At 48.1% G+C, this 20,209-nt stretch overlaps 2 protein-coding genes across 5 annotated transcripts; one reads left to right on the top strand and one right to left on the bottom strand.

Moving 5' to 3' along the window:
* Positions 1 to 195: 195 nt before the first annotated feature.
* usp7 (ubiquitin specific peptidase 7 (herpes virus-associated)) lies at positions 196 to 14,475 on the top strand. Of its 3 annotated transcripts, none has more exons than XM_084677329.1 (29): positions 196 to 1,130; positions 4,212 to 4,316; positions 4,485 to 4,683; positions 4,787 to 4,925; positions 5,095 to 5,183; positions 5,284 to 5,392; positions 5,513 to 5,643; positions 6,158 to 6,212; positions 6,302 to 6,382; positions 6,465 to 6,555; positions 6,692 to 6,884; positions 7,497 to 7,674; positions 8,184 to 8,328; positions 8,615 to 8,745; positions 8,910 to 9,044; positions 9,515 to 9,616; positions 9,746 to 9,851; positions 10,120 to 10,212; positions 10,383 to 10,551; positions 10,733 to 10,886; positions 10,986 to 11,053; positions 11,301 to 11,403; positions 11,604 to 11,681; positions 11,791 to 11,891; positions 12,005 to 12,104; positions 12,192 to 12,311; positions 12,410 to 12,481; positions 12,588 to 12,678; positions 12,781 to 14,475. In XM_084677329.1, exons 1-29 carry the CDS (start codon positions 1,046 to 1,048, stop codon positions 12,885 to 12,887), a joined length of 3,330 nt encoding a protein of 1,109 aa, XP_084533455.1. In that variant the 5' UTR covers positions 196 to 1,045; the 3' UTR covers positions 12,888 to 14,475. The 3 variants fall into 3 exon arrangements, with proteins under 3 accessions (XP_084533455.1, XP_084533453.1, XP_084533456.1); XM_084677327.1 differs by having other exon boundaries at positions 198 to 1,130; positions 11,295 to 11,403; XM_084677330.1 differs by lacking the exon at positions 196 to 1,130 and adding an exon at positions 2,359 to 2,562 and having other exon boundaries at positions 11,295 to 11,403.
* Positions 14,476 to 14,617: 142 nt separating this feature from the next.
* On the bottom strand, positions 14,618 to 19,098 carry litafd (LITAF domain containing). Of its 2 annotated transcripts, none has more exons than XM_084677332.1 (5): positions 19,041 to 19,098; positions 16,496 to 16,558; positions 16,159 to 16,263; positions 15,805 to 15,979; positions 14,618 to 15,630 (listed from the first exon to the last, which is right to left on the bottom strand). In XM_084677332.1, exons 2-5 carry the CDS (start codon positions 16,536 to 16,538, stop codon positions 15,516 to 15,518), a joined length of 438 nt encoding a protein of 145 aa, XP_084533458.1. In that variant the 5' UTR covers positions 16,539 to 16,558; positions 19,041 to 19,098; the 3' UTR covers positions 14,618 to 15,515. The 2 variants fall into 2 exon arrangements, with proteins under 2 accessions (XP_084533458.1, XP_084533457.1); XM_084677331.1 differs by having other exon boundaries at positions 16,159 to 16,266.
* Positions 19,099 to 20,209: the final 1,111 nt, after the last annotated feature.

Raw genomic sequence — 20,209 nt, forward strand, 5'->3', positions numbered from 1 at the left:
TATTTGTGTGTGCGTCCTGTTGCTCAATCCTAATGTAAACTAAACTGACATGGAATAATAATATCATAACTTACACCACCCACGAATAGTATAATTGTTGACTTTAAACTAAAGTTCTAATCAATGAAACAGACTATCATCAAACCAGCTCGAAGCGAGTGTTTGGATCTCCATGCGGATGTGACATTTCAGAGAAGAGCGCGACCGCCATTTTGAGTTTTTACCTCAACTCAACATCACAAACCGAGGAGCGGGTGAGAGGCACTGGCTGTGACCGGGCAAATTTATACATAGACGAGACGTTAGAAATGCGACAAGGTTTAAAATATTGTTGCCTATATCGATAAGGTGGTTTGATGTGGAAAAGTCGATATCAGACTGTGGCATCTCGAGCACCGTAAACTTCTAAATTAGTGCGATTCCAAATTAGAAGCGTGTTTGAATGGATAGCTTTTTTCTCCGCTCTCCTCCAGACGAGGGACAATCGGAGGAACACACGGACTGGGAATATTGTAGGGAAAGTTGTTAAGTGAGTCGTTAGCAAATGATCCTTTTTTTCCCCTGTAGTACTAAATCCGTTATTTGGCTACCCAGTGTCAGGTGGCTATAAACGGACTATTTGTTTCTCCGGCTGCAGGTTGTATGTGAGTTGTCTTTCTCACCTCGCCTATAACCCCACTCCTTCTGGGGTAAAGCCGGATTGATTTAATTCAACGGGCCTCCTTTTTTGAGCCCTAGTCATCCACCACCGTCAGCGATTTGCACCCATCAAAGCGCCGAGATTGGGCGAATAGCGAGCAAATACGTCCGCGTTTCTCTGCCTGCTCCCCCACCGACCTCCCCTCCTCAATCCCCGGCGCTGACAGCAGAAAAGGCCGAGGTCGTTTTAGAACAGGCCCAGCCGCCTAGGCTCGACCTGTCTATCCCTCCTCCGCATCCTCAGACGCCTCAACAACTCAGAACCCGGCTCCCCACGGAACCGATTCCGGACAAGGTCGAGGGGAACAAAGATAACAGGCATCATCACATCACAACAGTTGCCAACATGAACCATCATCACCACACTCAGCAACAGCAGCAGAAAGCCGGCGAGCAACAGCTTAGCGAACCCGAGGATATGGAAATGGAAGGTAAGAGGCCTGAGATGGACATAGAAAACGGAGATGGGCATAAGCAGACAGAGGAGCTAGTACAATATTATTTGTAAGATGTCAAACGGTAGGTGCCCGGGCAAGTTCAGTGCATTCAACTTAACAGTAAACATGAAGGCCTGTCACAGCCAGCTAAGTAACATTAGCTGTAGATTTGCTGATGTTGCGTCCATTGCATTGCAGCAAATTGAGTCTTGCGTGTTGCTGCTGACCTCGTTTACCAAGCGCAGTTTGTTAGCTAGCTAACAAGCTAATGATAGTCCTTCAACAAAGGAAATGTAAAAGCGAAGGTTCACTATCAGTAATGGTTACACGTGTTTCTCACTAACTACTTAACACCAACGTTAGTCTAGAAGTGTTGTTAGCGTTAGCTACGTGTAGCTAACTGGCTAGCACAGACGTCGTATGGCGTCGTTGTCTTAGCTGTGTTGCTAACGTTGATTGTCGTAATGGGGTAGTTTGTGGGCTAGTTACCGTGAACTGGTTGACGCGTCACTGAATCTTTAGTTAACTTTAAACAGGCTTACAACACAGTTAGCTAGGTAATCACGTTAGTAATGCCTTGTGGTGCGAAATTCTTTTGACATTCACCCATAAGCCCGATTTAAGTGTTGTATCATTATTGACCACTTCAATAACAAACATCGCCAGGCAGCATGCAAGTGGCTAGTTTAGCTAGCAATGTTTAATCGTTAACGTAGCTAATTACGATCAAAAGAACTGCAGATCGATTATGCAGCCAGATAAAAAATTGGGTGCACCGTTATTTTTGCTATGCCCATTCAAATTGGAATATTAAGCCTGGTTTATGTTAAACGTACAGCTATAAACAATAGCTTAGTGTGTCACGCCTACTACTAGCCAGTTAGCCTGCGCATGTAATTTAACAATGGCAATTACGGACACATTGCTAAGAGGTAGCAAAATTATTTGATTTCTAATGTAGGTGAGCACGTTGTTTGATTTTAGGGGATGTCGACAGTTACATGTTAACGTATCTCGCTTAAATAATATTTTTAAGATACAATATCAGCAGTTGTCATTAGCAACGAACTTTCTCATTCCCACAAACGGGCCTGAACTGGTAGCTGCTGTGCTAGCAGCAGTTTCGCCACATAGCTAGAGCTAACTACACAGCTAATACAGAGGGGGTGTGTGGCGACAAGATGGTGGATTGTATTTCGCAACTATCAATTTAATTTTGCGGCCCGGCTTTTTGGTTTGTTTACGTTTTTAAGGATAGCTGGGTAGATAAATGGATGCTTTATTTTCCCTCCCGTTCAAGTAAACTTGTCGTTGCCTCGCTAGCTAGTCAAGTAGAGGTGTGCATATATATTGGCTATTTTTATTTCTATACCTAGCTAGCTAACTAGCTAGCTTGATGCGTCAGCCTGTTTTGCCAAATGTCGAAGTGAGTCATTCAAATATAAATAACGTTTCTGATAAACCATTCATCACACACGATGCTTTTAACTATTTTAGTAAGTACACAGGCATCAATACATTGAAATTGGTTAATTGTAAGGCTTAGTAACTAGGGACAACGCATTCGTTTGTCCCAGTTTGATATTTGCTAATGTCGGACAGCAAAAATCCTGGCAGGGTTGATGTTGGCTGCTGCGGCAAGGCCCGCATGTGGGGCTCGCATTGAAACGGCGCGGGGATTTGCTGCTTCATTGTATGAAGAAACAACGCGCGTGGAGCTCGCCATTTTTAATGATCCGCATTTGTTAGTCAATTCAGATAATTTCGTAAGCATCTGCAAAACATCTTTTGATAAGTAGCATTTTCTCGTTTAATGTAGTTACAAATAATAATAGGTAACTAGCTACCAGTTTCCGTGCTTTAAAGCGTTAATCCCAGTGTGAATCTGTTTACTCAGCAAACCCAGCAGATGCGCTTTGGTCACAACATCTAATGCAACAGCACCTTACAATTGTTAGTTATTGAAACTACATCAGTCCCACTCCATCGCAAACCATTCCTGATTACCGAGCCTTTAACTTAAGCAGGAGCTACAGCCCCATTTTATCTGGCCCACTATCACTGCCCCGTCCCCCCTCTATTTGAAGCTGACTGCTTTAAAGCTGATTATGTACTTTTGCAACGGTTCTGTATGATACAGGCCCATCAGATTTTCTGATCCAGAGCTCCAGGTCTTGTAGACTTGATGTCATGAAATTATGAATGGGTTCAAGTCGTAGTCCTTGTGTGTTTATGTCCCTGTGAGTATTTAAAATAATAAATAAATAAATAAAATCGTTTAAAAGTGTATTCTAAAAGGTTACCATGCATGTATTCAATGGTTACCCATATGAGTGAGATGCACAGATTAGATGCTCTATATCATGTATTGTCATCAGTGGGACATCTGTTTTGAATGATGTCTGTTCAGTGTATGTTTAATTGTTCCACTTATTGTTTGGTAGTATGGGTGTGGGGAAGGAATGCTAATTTTAGGCCTGTATCTGGTTATTTGCTGGGGGCGGTACAGGAAGTCGTTTTATGTGATTGACACACGTCCTTAGTAGCTTGTAATCCACTTGGCAAAATGAGGTCAGTCTCCTGAGCGTGGCTCATTGACTCAGTGCATGGAGCCAGCCAACATCAGCTCTCTGTCACATCCTGGGAATACTAAGACACACAGGCATTTTCAAGTACACACAGACACACTTGGGGCTCAAACACAAACAATGATTTGCCAGCCAGGATAATTATATCCCTGTTACCTTTATTTACAAGATTAAAGCTGCAGCAGTCAGACTGCTTTTTCTCTCGTTCTTGATGTTTGCTCCGCAGTAAGTTTAGTTTTTTTTGTCGTTCCATTGTGTTTATAGATGAAAATAAATGCAAGAAGCGGTTAGTGTCAAGCTCACAACTTAATTCTGGATTATTTTCCTAATTATCCTGTCAATGTAACACCATCATACAAAGTCGTCCCCACCAACCCCACACACCTCAGCTGTGAAACTGTTCAAACCTACATTATTTCCACCCTGCCACATATATAGTAGAACATAGCAATGTTTGTTAATGGGCTGGATCTGCTGGTGCTTTCAGCTGGGGACACCGATGACCCTCCGAGAATCCCAGCTAACCCAGTCATTAACGGGAACGTGGCCATGGCAGACGGCCATAACAACACAGAGGAAGATATGGAAGATGGTGAGGACTCGCGTTTCCACACACTCATCCACACGTGCACACACACACACACACACACACAAGCTGGTGAAACAAAACGTCATAAGCACCAACATCAGGTCTGCACAGACCCCCCTGCCCTCCGAGAGGTGACCCCCCTAGCCCCTGCGCCTGTGCCCCTCCCTCCAGACACCAGCTGGCGGTCCGAGGCCACGTTCCGCTACGTGGTGGAGCGTTTCAGCCGCCTCAGCGAGTCTGTCCTCAGCCCGTCCTGCTTCGTGAGGAACCTGCCCTGGAAGATCATGGTGATGCCGCGCTTCTACCCCGACAGGCCCCACCAGAAGAGCGTGGGCTTCTTCCTGCAGTGCAACGCCGAGTCTGACTCCACGTAAGCACAGGGCCGACACAGCACTTCAGAGTACACCCCAGGAAACCGAAGCTAGGCACCCACACTGAAGTGTTTTTGTGTGTGTGTGTGCTACCCTCCCCAGGTCATGGTCCTGTCACGCACAGGCGATGCTGAAGATCATCAACTACAAAGACGACGAGAAGTCCTTCAGCCGCAGGATAAGCCACCTGTTCTTCCACAAGGAGAACGACTGGGGCTTCTCCAACTTCATGTCTTGGAGTGTGAGTTGCCTCGCTTGCCCGGAGGGGGGACGGGGGACGGGACATGAGGGATAAGGTGGACAACGGGGCAGTGACAGAAGAACCTGTGGGGAAGATGAAGCCGATGTGTCGAGGTTGTGAGGGATGTGTGCCGTTTGTCACTTTGTGTGAATGTCTTCCCTGTGTCCAGGACGTGACTGATCCAGAGAGAGGGTTCGTAGAGGATGACAAGGTCTCCTTTGAGGTCTACGTACAGGCGGATGCTCCTCATGGAGTGGCGTAAGTCTCTCTCTGTCTGTCCCTGTGTGTCTCTCTTTCTCTGTAACTGGGTTGTAGCTAACCTTTGTTTCCCTGCTTGTGTGTGTGTGTGCGCGTGCAGCTGGGACTCTAAGAAACACACAGGCTACGTGGGTCTGAAGAACCAGGGAGCCACCTGCTACATGAACAGCCTCCTGCAGACGCTCTTCTTCACCAACCAGCTACGGCGGGTCAGTCAGCCCGCAACACTGAGGCGGCCATTGCCGTTTTGATTCATCCATTTTGTTTTTGTTTTTCCATTCGTTGATTAGTTTATGAAGATTGATGAGTTTTTTTTGTTTCTGTCTCAGGCGGTGTACATGATGCCCACAGAGGGTGACGACTCATCCAAGAGCGTCCCCCTAGCACTGCAGAGGGTCTTCTACGAGCTGCAGCACAGCGACAAGCCCGTGGGCACCAAGAAACTCACCAAGTCCTTTGGGTGGGTAGCAGAGCCCGTGGCAGAAAGTCCATGCATGGCCATAATAAAAACAGATTTTTAAAATTTTATTGAAGATTTTTCGCACTGACTTTACCATGTTGTAACGTTAACTATAAGTGGTAGTGCTCGTTGGTGCTAACAGGAAACGAGAGAAGAGCTATTAGTGGCAGTGCCCTTAAGTGTTAGCATAGTGCTATAGAGCTGTAATTGATTGCGCTCCTTAGTGCTAGCATAGAGCCGTAAGTGATAGGGCACTATAGTTTCATGCTATCAGTAGTGGTTCTCTTAAGTGCTGGAATAGTGTTGTGGAGTCGTATCAGTGCCCCTGAACGGTACCGTGGTGCTATGGAGTGCCGATCTGTCGCTGGCACCGTGCTCCACATCCATTATTTCTGGCAGCGTGGAGCAGCACCGCTGCTGTCACAGGCCCAGCCTAAGACACGTCCTCAAAACCCTCGGCTGTGACATTGACAGAAACTAGCAGTGGTTTGAAACCGTCCTGCTCCTTTTCCAGGTGGGAGACTTTAGACAGCTTCATGCAGCACGACGTCCAGGAGCTGTGCAGAGTGGTGAGTGTCCCCCACTGTGACTCTTCACCATCTGACCACCATCTGCTTCCTCGGCAGTGTGTAAGTAAGTGTGTTTGTGTGCGTTCCAGCTGCTGGACAACGTCGAGAACAAAATGAAAGGCACCTGCGTCGAGGGAACCATCCCCAAACTCTTCAGAGGAAAGATGGTGGTAAGTTGACCAGACTAGAACCCCCCCCCCAATCTTCTCCCAGTCTGTCTGTCGTCTCTTAAGTGTGTTGTCCTCTCTGCAGTCCTACATCCAGTGCAAGCACGTAGACTACCGGTCAGAGCGGATAGAGGACTACTACGACATCCAGCTCAGTATAAAAGGAAAAAAGAACAGTGAGTATCGCCCACGAGCCTGTTGTGACACGTGACCCCCCCCCCCTCTCGTCGTCGTCGTCAGCAGCAGCTGATGTTTAGGAGGAGTGTTGTCGTACGTCGACTCCCCCCGTGTAACGCCCCTCTTCCTGTGCAGTCTTTGAGTCCTTCAAGGACTACGTGGCCGTGGAGCAGCTGGACGGAGACAACAAGTACGACGCAGGAGAGCACGGCCTGCAGGAGGCGGAGAAGGGGGTCAAGTTCCTCACCTTCCCCCCCATCCTGCACCTGCAGCTCATGAGGTTCATGTACGACCCTCAGACAGACCAAAACATCAAGATCAACGACAGGTAACCACCCCCACGCACACACACACACACACACACACACTTGGCCGCGTGACTCCCGAGTTGTGCGTGCAGTATTGTGCGGTTGCCGTCCAGAGTGAGGGTCCAGACCTGTGAGTTGAGTGGTGCTTGAGGGGAGACTTCTGGAATGACACGCTGATGGTGTCGAGCGCCTCCTCGTTCACCGTTCTTCACCGTGACTCATCTGAGCTGCGTGCCCCCAGTCACCTGGCACCCCCGCACACACGCGCGCACACGCACTTAGGATGAATGTGCATGTTTTGAAAGGCGGTGAGCAGACAGGATCATTCTGGTCACCGCGCTCCTGCTGTTTATACCTTTCTCCTGCAGTTTATAACTGTCTCTTGTTCCCCTGAGAAATGAGTTCATTTGAACAGTGCTTTAATAGATTCCTAAATCTGACACCCTGCCTCCCTCTACCCCCCTCATCGTTTCCCTCTGTATTTTCTCCTTTCTTCCTCCTCCTCCACCCCCCCCTCTCTCTCTCTCTCTCTCTCTCTCATCCCTTTCTCCCTCCTTTCTTTCTCCCCCCCCTTCTCTCTCTCGAACCCTCACGCTCATCCCCTTTCCCTCTGCGCTCCCTCTGCTCCCCAGGTTTGAGTTCCCAGAACAGTTGCCTCTGGATGAGTTCCTCCAGAAGCCCGACTCCAAGGACCCAGCCAACTACATCCTCCACGCGGTCCTGGTCCACAGCGGGGACAACCACGGGGGCCACTATGTCGTCTATCTCAACCCCAAGGGAGACGGCAAAGTCAGTGTCAAGGAGCCAATAGTGAGAACACCTTCTTGTTTTAGTTTTTACTTTTACCTCTTGGGAGGGAGGGAGGGAGGTGAATGTGGGAAGGGGAATGTTCTTGATGCTGCTGGAATTGTCCGAATGGTCATGGGGCCAGCGGCCTGTTATTGTTAGTAAATGTGTGGGGGGGGGGCGGAGCAATGTTAAGGAATGCATGGCATCTCTAAATGGTTGTCGGTAATGTGATGATGGCGGTTGCACTGTCATTGCTGTTGGGGGAATTGTCTGGGGGGTTGAGTCAGTGATTTGAATATAAAACTGCTATTAAAGGGTGTTATCGTCCCTGTTGCAAACCGTCCCTGTCACTTTAATGCTACAATAAGGGAAAATGCGTTTTGAAATACTGATGTTTTGTTTGAAGTAAACATCCTGTCCTATGATTCAGACTGATGTAAGTGCTGCTGAATGAATGTACCCAAACAGTATTCTTAAGTGCTCTGTGCCTGTCTCTCTCTCTCCTTCTCTCCCTCTCTCCCTCCCCTCAGTGGTGCAAGTTTGACGACGACGTCGTGTCGCGGTGCACCAAAGAGGAGGCCATCGAACACAACTACGGTGGCCATGACGACGACCTCTCTGTCCGCCACTGCACCAACGCCTACATGCTGGTGTACATCCGCGAGTCCAAACTCAGTGAGTCCGTCTCCGACGTCCTGCCATGTCCAATCAGTCCGAGCCACTGGACTTGTACTGGCGTACATCTGCCAAGAGTCTCATCTCTCACTGGCTTACTGAATCCAACACACCCGATTCAAATGAACAGTCTTATCGAAGACCGCTGCCTGACAGCATCTGGAAGATTTGTATAGGAGCAGTTCATGCGTGACTCACTCGGGTATTTGTGTGTGTAGTTGATGGTCCGTGGCCTCTCTCTTACCCCGTCTGTCTGTCTCTCTCCCCCCCCCCCCCCCCCCCCCAGGCGAGGTGCTGCTGCCAGTCACAGACGTGGACATCCCCCAGCAGCTGGTGGAGCGCCTGCAGGAGGAGAAGAGGGTGGAGGCCCAGAAGAGGAAGGAGAGGCAGGAGGCCCATCTCTACATGCAGGTCCAGGTAGGGAACATGGCCGTGGCTCCGCCCCCCCCCCCCCCCCCCCCACCGACGGTGCTCGAGATGTAGGCTGCGACGAAACCCCCGGCCGCGGCGGAAGGACCCGTCGGCAGGTCGTATCCCACGCATTCCTGTTCCTCACTTCCCGTTTCCCCTTGTCGCGTCAGATGGTGACGGAGGACCAGTTCTGTGGTCACCAGGGCAACGACATGTATGACGAGGAGAAGGTGAAGTACACGGTGTTCAAGGTCCTCAAGTCCTCCACGCTCGCCGAGTTCGTCCAGAACCTCTCCCAGACCATGGTGAGTGTGTGTGTGTGTGTGTCTCATTTTCCATCCATCGGTAAAACCCAGCTCATCTTTTCCTCCTCTCCTCCCCAGCAACATGGAAACAGTGTCTCCCTCTCTTGCCTTCTAGTGGCATTAGGTGTGTGTACACGGGTCTGGGAATGTATGCTAGTAGAGAGGCTGTCCACCTTGTGGAGACATTTCCAACCTTCAGTCGCGCCATTTGGCTCGACAAACCTTTTCCAAAAGAACCTCTTTCCAAAACAATAAGTCGAGTAATAATTGTTCCAGTGTTTGAGTCAGCTGGAGGGAGCGTGAGCCTGGTTCAACATGAGGCTGTTAGTGTGCGTTTAGTTTGTGTGGGCTCATTTGTTCAAGGAGGTCAAAACACAGCCTGAGTCTGTGCTCTCTGGAGCGTGTGCATGTGGCGTAGCCCGTGTGTGTGTGTGTGTACCAATCTTGAGTGTGTTATTATTGTGCTGCAGGGTTTCCCTCAGGACCAGATGAGGCTGTGGCCCATGCAGGCCCGGAGCAACGGCACCAAGCGGCCCGCCATGCTGGACTACGAGGCCGACTGCAACAAGTCTGTGAGTACCACACTGCGCGCGCATGTGTGTGTGTGACTGTGTGTGACTGTGTGGGGCGGATGGAGAATAAAGGACTGCAAACCTCAGAGAGAGAGAGAGACCGTTTTAATTGTCCCTGTGTTTGTCCAGATGATCGACTTGAGCGACAACGAGAACCCCTGGACCATCTTCCTGGAGACGGTCGACCCAGAGATGGCTGCCAGCGGAGCCACGTTACCCAAGTTCGACAAAGACCGTGAGTTTCCCCTCCCCTGGCCTCCCCTGGCCTCCCCTGGCCACAGGCCAAGTTAGTTTGTTTGTTGTTCCAGGAACTGGCATACATGTATCCACCGAATAAGTCCATTCATAAACAACTATATCATTGCCAGGCTCCTGTAGAGAACGTACAATGTACAGGCTCATGTGATGAAATCCTGTGGATGCTGTTCTTGCGGACTGATCACTCAGCTTGGTGTGTTGATGGAGTACGCTCTCTCTCTCTCCCGCTTCCCCTTTCCTCACAGATGATGTCATGTTGTTCTTGAAGATGTACGACCCCAAAACCAGAAGCTTAAATTATTGTGGACATATCTACACACCTATATCCTGTAAAATACGTAAGTCCAACCATGCGGAGTGGGCACCATGATCGCGCGTGTTGGCCCCGCCCACAGGAAGTCAAATGAGTTCCCCGCCTGAATACCTCTTCATTGTTCGGCCATCCACGGGGGTGTCACCAGTGTTGCTGTTGCGGCTGTGTGGTTGCTGACTGTTATGTGCCCCCCAGGAGACTTGCTGCCAGTCATGTGTGAGAGAGCAGGCTTCCAGCAGGAGACTAGCCTTATCCTCTATGAGGAAGTTAAACCCAACCTGACGGAGCGGATACAGGACTACGACGTGTCTCTGGACAAGGCTCTGGACGAGCTCATGGACGGAGACATCATCGTGTTCCAAAAGTAAGCGCGCGTGCGCATAAAATCAGTTGCTGTAATGCAGATGTCTGAATTGGCAACTCATCGCACGGTAGATTTAGCCTCTCAATCTGTCTTCTCCTTCCTTTTTTTTTTTTTTTTGTTTTCACCGTCTGTCCCTCATCTTATGGTTCATGTTCTCACTTCCTCCCTCCTCCTCCTCCAGGGACGACCCAGAGAATGACGCCAGTGAGCTGCCCACAGCCAAGGACTACTTCAGAGACCTCTACCACCGGGTGGACGTCATCTTCTGCGACAAGACCATCCACAACGACCCCGGCTTCGTGGTCACGCTCTCCAACCGCATGAACTACTTCCAGGTCAGTCAGGAAGAGGGACTCGCCGGCTAGGTGTAAGCGGCCCTGTCGGTAGCCGCCGTGCGTGTAGCGCTAACCGCGTTGGTGTCTTGTCTGTGGCAGGTGGCGAAGACGGTGGCTCAGAGGCTCAACACAGACCCCATGCTCCTCCAGTTCTTCAAGTCCCAGGGGTAGGGCTGCCCGTCTCTCTCTGTCACACGTTCCCCCCCCCCGAGGGCCGTGTCGCGGCACGCGCCCAGAAACGTGGCGTGGCGAGGTTGTGTAACCTGTCCCCCCCCTCCGTTCTCTCCTCACCGCCTCTCCCTCTGTCCTCCCCCCCCCCCCTCCACACCGCACTCCTCGGAAACCACCTGCTCCTCTTCGCCTCCCCTCCGTCTCCGTCTCCCCCCTCTCCCCCTCTCTCTTGGGCAGGTACAGGGACGGGCCGGGCAACCCTCTCAGACACAACTACGAAGGCACTCTCAGAGACCTGCTGCAGTTCTTCAAACCCAGACAGCCCAAGAAACTGTACTACCAGCAGGTGGGGCTGTGTGTGGTTGGGATGGATGGATGTCAACCGAGTACTTGATCTATGGGAGGCTGAGTGGATCTTTTGTGGCGGAACATCTTGCTATTGTCTAGGGAGCTTGCACGGCGTGTTTTGTGGGAGAGGGACCAGGAGAATGAGAGAGGGTTGTTCTCAGAGACTGAGCTTGCCTTCCCCCTCTTTTACACCTCCAGCTGAAAATGAAGATCACAGACTTTGAGAACAGGAGGAGCTTCAAGTCCATATGGCTCAACAGCCAGTTTAGAGAGGAGGTGACACACATACACATACATACACACTATTCTGCGTAGTTACCAGTGGAGAAGGATGCATGTTTTGGACCATAGCCAGCTTTGTCTCCCTCCCCTGTGCGTGTTCCAGGAGATCACACTCTACCCTGACAAGCACGGCTGTGTCCGAGACCTGCTGGAGGAATGTAAAAAAGCTGTGGAGCTCTCCGACAAAGGCTCAGAGAAGCTCCGGTAAGGACTCCCCCCTTCCCCCCTTGGTGCAGGGCTCCTGTTTGAATGAATGGTTTATAAGCCTCTAATGGAGCGCCTCTCTCCTCACCCCCTCCTCCTCCTTCCCTCCCCAGGCTGTTAGAAATAGTAAGCTATAAGATCATCGGCGTGCACCAGGAGGACGAGCTGCTAGAATGTTTATCTCCTGCTGCCAGCCGGACGTTCAGAATAGAGGTAAGACCCGCCTCCTGCCCTGGGTGCCTTTCCCTCCCTTGTCCTCCCCCGACGCGCTGACCTCTCCCCTGCTGCCCCCTCCCCCAGGAGATCCCTCTGGACCAGGTGGAGCTGGACAAGGACAACGAGATGCTGATCCCGGTCGCCCACTTCCACAAGGAGGTCTTCGGAACCTTCGGCATCCCCTTCCTGCTCAAGATCAGACAGGTGCGTCTTCCCGGGGAGGCGGGGGGGGGGGGGGGGGGCGTGTTTAGCTTCCTCTGTGTGTGTGTGTGTCATGTTGTCCTGTGGGGTGCGTTCCTTAGGGGGAGCCGTTCAGGGAGGTGATGAGGAGGATCCAGAGCATGCTCGACATCCAGGAGAAGGAATTTGAGAAGGTTAGCACTCCACCGACTCATCCACCCCCACCCACCCAACTCTGTCCTACATTCCAGCAGTGCTCACAGATTCGGCTCCCTCTCTCTTTCTCTCGCTCTCCGCCAGTTCAAGTTCGCCATTGTGATGATGGGTCGGCATCAGTACATCACTGAAGACGAATACGAGGTCAACCTGAAAGACTTTGAGCCACAGCCAGGTACACACCGGCACACAGCTGACACCTTCGAAGCTGTCAAGTTTGCCCTCCCTGCTGAATGTTTGTCACTCCTGTTCTAACCTTTGTGTCCTCCCCCCCCAGGTAACATGTCCCACCCTCGACCCTGGTTAGGGCTAGACCACTTCAACAAAGCTCCAAAGAGAGGTCGCTACACCTACCTGGAGAAGGCAATCAAGATCCACAACTAAACAGCCCACCAGCTCCTCCCTCCCTCCCCCGCCCCCCCCTCCTTCACCCTAACCCCCCATAACCACAGACTGTAACCAATCCAGTGTGTGTGTGTGCGTGTCTGAGTGAGCGTGAGTGAGCGCGTGCGTGTGTGTGTTCACCACATTGCACACCCTTGCCGAATCTGGCTCCACAGGCACCATGTATTCAGTCGTCAGCAAAAGGATCGCCTGCTGCTGATGAAGGCTACTCCCCCACCCTCACCTCCCTGCCCCCCACCCTCCCCACCACGGTGTTTTTCTTTTTTTTTTTTTTTTTTTGGAGGCTGTTGGGTTTTTTGGCTTCTCTAACTGTTGACTGCCTATTTTTTTTTTTTTTTGTCTGAAAGTGGAAATGAAATTGGATTTTAACAAAACCGGGCGGACGACACAGTATGTGAACTTCTACGCTTTCTTTTCCCCTTTTTTGGTTTTGTTTTTAAAAAAAAGAGGTTGTTGTTACGGCAAAGAATTGCTGCTGCGTCGAGAATGGGATGATGAATATGGTGGTAGAGGCAATGGAGAGAGAGATTGCTGTTTGCAGGAAAAGGAAGGAGCTTCCTTCTTTTACCAAGCCGTTTGCAGAGGCCTGAGGCTTGCTAGTTGCCCTGATGTGGTTGTTATAATATTTCCTGGTCCCCCTTTAGTGCAACTAGTCAACATTTCCACGTTTACACAATTCTTTCTCAATTAGTTTGGTTGGAGGAAAAAAAATCCGTTTTTGTCTTTTCTGCAAATCTTGTATAATAAAATAAAAATCCACAGCATCTGTTTAAAAATAAATTAAAAAAAAAAAAAAAAAGAGAGAAATTGTCTGTACTTCATCTTGCACGTCGGCACTTAATATCAGAGGTTTTCCATTTCTCAGGAATGGTAAATGTAAACTTTGGTTGTAGTTTTGATCTGCTTACCTACCCAAGACCCCACCTTTTTGGGTTCCTCTCCCTGTCATCCTTCTCTTCTTTTGGTCGTTCCTCCCTCCTCTTCTCCCACCTCCCTTGATCTGAGGGTTAGTGAAGCTGAATATGTCACCCCCCAGAGGCTTGGAGGAGTTTAGCTATGCTTGTAGGGAGCTGCAGCCACTTAGCCCACTGGTTTGAGGATATATAGACAAAGCCAGCATTAGTAAAACACTCAGCTTTTTTTTTTCTTATTTTTTTTTTTAAAGCACAGAAGGAACGCTCCCCTTATAGCGCATAGTTGGCTTTGTAAAGACGGCATTTGAAATTGTATATTTAAAATATGAACATGTAAAATCTTAACACATTTTTGTTGGGTACAGAAAAGGCTGGGTGTTCATATTCCTTGTGTGTAGATCTTTCTTTGGAGTTCCTGACTTTCCATTTGGATATTTTGTTCCATCTCTTTATATTTTTTTCTTCAAAACTAATTGCATCCGTTTGTCTTGTTAAGTGCAGTACTAAGGTGATCTGCAGAATCACACCTCAGATTGATCTTTTCCGGTTTCAAATCCTCCGTGTAGCAGCAGTGTACGACAACTATTCCTGTATATTGCCTTTTTGCTGGAAAATGTATGTTGAATAAAATTTTCTATAAAAAGAAGACCAAACTTGGTCCTCTCTTAGTACCATCACTCAGAAAAATATTTTCGAGTTGTCCGGCCAGGTCAGTACACAAGAGTAGCATGTTTCAAACCTAGCATGTAATTGGCAGTGGGTGCCTGAAAGATGGTGTAGATCTGCATGTCCTTTGAGACATCTCATTTTATTTCGAGAAATTACAATCTGTGATAACTAAAATGTATAATATCTTCTTGGATACATGTTATACATCATTGGTGTTTTAGCGCCAACAGTATGGAAATATGTCTGGTTGAAAAGAAGAGTTTGACAAATAAAAATGTAAACAAACACTTATGCAGGCAAAACTAGACATCAGTGTCCTTGTCAGAGTTTGGACCTGGCCATAAATATTATAGAGCATCCTTAAGAAGTATGCTTTATTGAAGAAGGTTGGAACTGTGTGCAGAAAACCAGACTTGTATGTACATCATTTCTGATTCAACTGGGAAATATGTGTCACCAAACAATGACATCCTTCATAATCCTATACTTCATTTGGTTGAATATATACTGTCGATACATTTTAATAGTCACATTCTGCTGGAGACGTAGTGAGGTGCGTGCAATAGGATGTAGACCATGAGGTTAAACATGAGTCGACTTGCAAGTGCAATACCTGATATTAAGATGACATTCCTTGTCAGTGATATCGAATGCTGTCTGACTGCTAAGGTTCTGTGTCGTGAAAGCTCCATATGTACTTCCACTACCCGTGTCTCTTGGTGATTCTGTTTTCTTTTTTAAAATGGTGAAACAAGTTTAACAGTGTCTTAAGGCTATTTACATCCCACCCATATAGTTGAAGATCATCTAAGTAAGTTAGCTATAATGCCCTCCTCATTCACAAGCTCTCCCCGCTTTAATGGGGCTGAAAAGTCTTAACACACCGCCTGAATCAGATCCTAGGCCTAAGGTCGGGCCTAAAGGGCAGAGGGGAAGGAGCATCACTGGGAATGAAACCCAGCCAGTGGAGACAGTGAGCAGACCGGAGGAGACGTGGTCCCGGGAGGGCGGACGTGAGTGGCGGTCAACAGCAGCGTTTCTTGTCTACGTAGAGGATCTGGTGGCACTGGGGGCAGGAGTGGTACGCATCCTTGAAGTGTTTCACGAAGAAGGGGATCAAACAGCAGCCGACCACCAACCTGGGACGCGCACACACACACCGTTTTAGTACTTCAACATGGCACAGAGTCGCTGACACACTCCACCTCTCACTTCCCCCATTGCTCTCATCTCCATCGCCCTCTGCCCTCGCTCCATGTCTCCCCTCCCCTCTCTCTGTCCCCATCTTCCTCCCCCTCCCGCCATTCACTCACCCGCAGAGGATGAAGACAAAGCACATGAGCCAGGCGAAGGCTCCCACTTTGTAGGTGACGTCGGTGTTGACCTCCTTCTTGCAGCCGGTGCAGGTGGTCCTTCCTGATGTGCGGCCCAGCTCTGTCTCGTAGCTGACAAACTTGTTCCTGGTGGGTGCGCCAGAAGTGGCATACACTGCAGAGGAAAAAGGGGAGGAGAGAGGATGGAGCGGAAGAGAAGGGAGGAGGCGGGGATTCAAAGACGAGATAACGATGGGTGTTGGGAGAGCAAAAAGAAAGTGGGCTTAGGAAAGTGACTCATCGTGATGCCTCTTTGCCACAAACATCCATCTTGTTTCACCAAGTGCTGCTTACCAGGAATGGCCTGGACCTCACTGGGTATTTGCTCCTCGGGCAGGTGACACGGGGTAAAAGGCTGGTGAACATGGTACACCTTGACGCCCTCCCCCTGTTCTACCTCTACTAGAGATAGGAAGAGATGGAGAGATAGAGGAGAGAAAGGTGAGGGAGAGTACAAGAGGGGTGGGGGTGGGGGTGAAAAACATTTAATTACACTTGGGTTAAACGAGTTCATCCGCTGAGCGGAGTAACTTCTGAGGTTGGCACCACTGGTCTTGGTATAAAGTGTGCCGTATCTGTTGTGATTCAGCAAACATGCTGGAGGAATGGACAGACGAGGCTGAAGACTCACCTGGAATGATGTAGGGGGGTGGGTTAGCTCCACCTGCGCTCATTGTCCTCTGGTGAAGGTTTCCTGCACACCGCCAAGGAGACAGGTTAGTTAGGGATGGTGTATGTGTGACTGTGCTGAAGCTTGCATGATGGTAGTAATGTCGTTAGAGTAATTAGCTAGACTTTCTCAATCTCACTCTGTCCTCTAAACTACCACTAGGTGGAAGTATGTCCTATAGCTCTGCTGGTACTGGGTCAGGATGACACAGCTGTAATGAACAGTGTCTGCAACCAAGAGAATTAAGACCATTAAGACCAGAGAATTGCACCACCTGTCTTCTACAGCTGATCAAAGATGACCTACTCACTTCTGTTCTGTATAATATCAGTGTTAATTTAACACAACAAGTGTTTCTTTTTTCTGTCTCATGAGAGTGGACGTAAATAAACATTCAACAAATAAAATGTCCTGGTGTTAAATCAACATCTTGAAATTTGCAGTACACTGACAGGTATAAGTGAAGAAGTCATTGACTTTTCTCTAGTGAACCTGTTGCTATTGTTTCCTTAGATTTTTTGCATAATCATGGTTTACTGAAAAAGCATCTGACCATTCCCCTACTGAATAACCTGTTTCTGACCATGATCGTTGAGTGGTTAGAGCAGTTTATTTTTAGCTACTCCAGTGTTGCCTGCCAGTGCTTATATACATTACAATACAATACTATACTAATCTATACTAGTCTATACTAGACTGTATTAGGAAAAACTCCTCTTTATACTGTCCATCAATTATGTTGTATCTGACAAAGAGCTTTGGCTGTTGCTTGTCACCTGTCATGTACATTATGGGATTTGAGAAATGCCTCAGGGCTTTAACAAAAGGACACACACACATACAACGCCCAGGCGAAACCCAGTCTACACCCGAACATGGCTGTAGGAATGTAGCTTGGCTACATGTTTCCCTATTGACTGACTACCTCTTTCACTGACTGACTTACTGACCATCTGACTTGACTGACTGGTTGACTGACTAACTGGCTAGTTGTTTGACTGACTGGGAAAATGCTCAACTTCCTCCAGACAATTCCGTTCAAAATGTCTGTCAGAAACATCTCTGATGAATGATTTGACTAGTTTACAGCGTTATGCGTGTTCCAGGAGCTGTAAAGAGCAGGGGTAAGGATGCACATAGACATCGCAATGAGGGGCACCCCCTTTAGACACTGTTAAAATGTTCTCTCATGACTCATGAATTTCGGTCGCCTCTTGTTGCTCCTCTGTCAGTTATACTCTATTTTGAAGTAAATGACTTAACAGTACAAATATGAAATATAATTGATACATTTTGAAGTTTATGTATAGTCTCCCAGCCCTCTGTCTATCCCAGAAACCCCAACATAGGTTCATTCTCTCAGAGCCTAGGACTTAGTCCTGATCCCCCCCAGCACCAGACCAGTGGATTTATGTAGCATCTCTTGCAAAAAACTGTAGGATGCAAGATCAAAATGGGTCAGAGATCCAACTCTTTTGATCATGTTAGCTTTAAGGGTCTGACTGTCACAGGGCCCTAATGGGAACACCTTCTTGAGCTAGGTATGGAACCAATCAGTGCATGAACTCAATACCAGTCAAACCTGTGTGTGTAAGAGAAACTGTTTCTTGTCTGCATGTATGGCACAGAAAGATCAGCTGATTAGAGCTCATTAGAGGCTTGTCTAACACCCACACCTTGTCAAGACTCCAGCAAAATAAACTAGACATATAGTTGTGACGTAAAATAGAGAACCACATTATCATCCGATCTATCAGGTTGCCAAATCGATGGCATTTTTGCATGTGTCACCAAACCAGATGTAAAAGCAGCAAGGAAATTTGACTCTCTCCCATCAAAACTTGGCTTGTTGGCTTGTCAGACACTTCTGGCACTAGACCGCCTGCAATGTCATATCCCACAAACACAATAAAAAATACTTCACTAACCTCCGCCAACCAAATCAAGGCATTCTCTCCCCAACATGATTACCTTGCAACTATCAATACCTACAAATACCACACAAATGATCTGATCAAGGCAATTACAAGTCAGGACAACTGACTGGAAATAATCTGATAATTAAACACTTTATATCATGATTTTAATACAAGAGGGCTGGGGGCAGATAGATAATATTGTAACATGTCTGACGCGGCATTTCCAGAGTTACAGCTAACACACACATTTGTCATCGGACGCTCCCTACCTTAAGTGTCTACCTAAAAACTTTGCCCTCATCACAATCAACCGACAAGACACAAACACCCACAAACGTACACACAAACTCACACACAAACACACATTAACATACACACAAACTCACACACAAACACATCCGTAAGGCTCACTTTTCCACCCATCAACTCTGTTTTGTTTTTTTATTTCAATGAACTTGCCCTCTTCTTTCTCTTCTTTGCATTAGCATAGTCTACATCTTGAGAGCCTGAAGATGCGACCTTGTAAAAAGTGTTAGAAACCAGAACCGTTCCGTTCAAATTAAAAACAGGAAACTACAAGGACTTACCTGGTTCAAGTGATAAGAAAAGTATGAAGTAGATAGTCCTGCTGCAGATGCAGTGTGCTGATAGAATGGGAGCTCTGCCAGTCCTACCTGAGCATCTCTATATCAGGCCACACCTCCCCATGCCAAGCCCCACTGTCGGTGATTCATGATGTCTAGATGACACAGTAAAAAGACAAAGTTGTCTTTAGCCTTTGTTCTTTGTTTCTGTTGTGTGTGAGGGGGGGGGGGTTGTGCTATTGCATTTAGGAGGTGTAGTTTCTTCTTACTTTGATAATAACATGTTCTTCTTATTTGCATTCCCTCCTAACTACCTGTTGAAATGGATAGATCCTCCTGGTATAGCCCCTCCATCTACATAACCCCCCCCCCAGCCCCCCCGCAGCCCCTACCCAGTCCCCCCCCCCAGCCCCCCCAGCCCCTCCCCCCTGACTGAGAGGGTGCAGAACAGGGTGGGGTTTTAAGGTAGAGAAAGGTGTTGGCGTGTATCAATTCCCAGGGGTGAGGTGAAAATATTTAAGATGTGTGTGTGTGCTCATGGGTATGTGCATGAAAAGGCCTGATGAACAACATTCCTGGGACCAAACATTACCCAAATGTGTAGGTGTGTGTGTGTGCATGTGTGCGGTGTGTGCGTATGTGTGAGTGCATGCACATTTAAGAATGGGTGTGTGCATGTGTTGAAATGCTTAAGAGTGGTGAAGGTTTGGTCAACATATTTTCTAGATCATTAGTCCAGTATGACTTTAAACTCTTACAGTAAAAGGGGTGGGGTTATTACAGAGGTAAAAATAGTATCTGGATCATGAGTATAAAGGTGCCAAGTCATGAGACAGACCAGTTCATTTGACACCAGTTCTCATCAGGCCACATATGACCCATGCTATAAACCACAGATACAATAATATAATCCAAAATGTGTTTATTTGCTTTAAAGACATTAAATCAAATACTCGCCTATCCGATTTGCTCTGGAACTGAGCCTGAAACGCACACACACACACACACACACACACACATACACACACACAGATACATTAATCCATGGCTGCTATCTGTCTGAGTCATGAAACACTCAAAATGATTCTCTTGTACGACAGGTGCGCTGCTCAGCGTCAATTCCGATAGCTTTTTAATACTAGTGCAAGCTACTTGATTTCCTTTCTTATACC

This window comes from Hypomesus nipponensis, chromosome 17 (genome assembly GCF_054491055.1).
Source record: "Hypomesus nipponensis isolate SF chromosome 17, ASM5449105v1, whole genome shotgun sequence".
Lineage (NCBI taxonomy): Eukaryota > Metazoa > Chordata > Actinopteri > Osmeriformes > Osmeridae > Hypomesus > Hypomesus nipponensis.

Bases quoted from the DNA above. Each gene is read 5' to 3' on its own strand.
- usp7 (XM_084677327.1), top strand. From the start codon at position 1,046: ATGAACCATCATCACCACACTCAGCAACAGCAGCAGAAAGCCGGCGAG. The intron at 4,926-5,094 runs GTGAGTTGCCTC...CCCTGTGTCCAG, and splicing joins CCAACTTCATGTCTTGGAGT to GACGTGACTGATCCAGAGAG. The intron at 8,746-8,909 runs GTAGGGAACATG...TTGTCGCGTCAG, and splicing joins ATCTCTACATGCAGGTCCAG to ATGGTGACGGAGGACCAGTT.
- litafd (XM_084677331.1), bottom strand. From the start codon at position 16,538: ATGAGCGCAGGTGGAGCTAACCCACCCCCCTACATCATTCCAG. The intron at 16,267-16,495 runs GTGAGTCTTCAG...TCCTATCTCTAG, and splicing joins ACCCCCCTACATCATTCCAG to TAGAGGTAGAACAGGGGGAG. The intron at 15,980-16,158 runs GTAAGCAGCACT...TTTCCTCTGCAG, and splicing joins TGAGGTCCAGGCCATTCCTG to TGTATGCCACTTCTGGCGCA.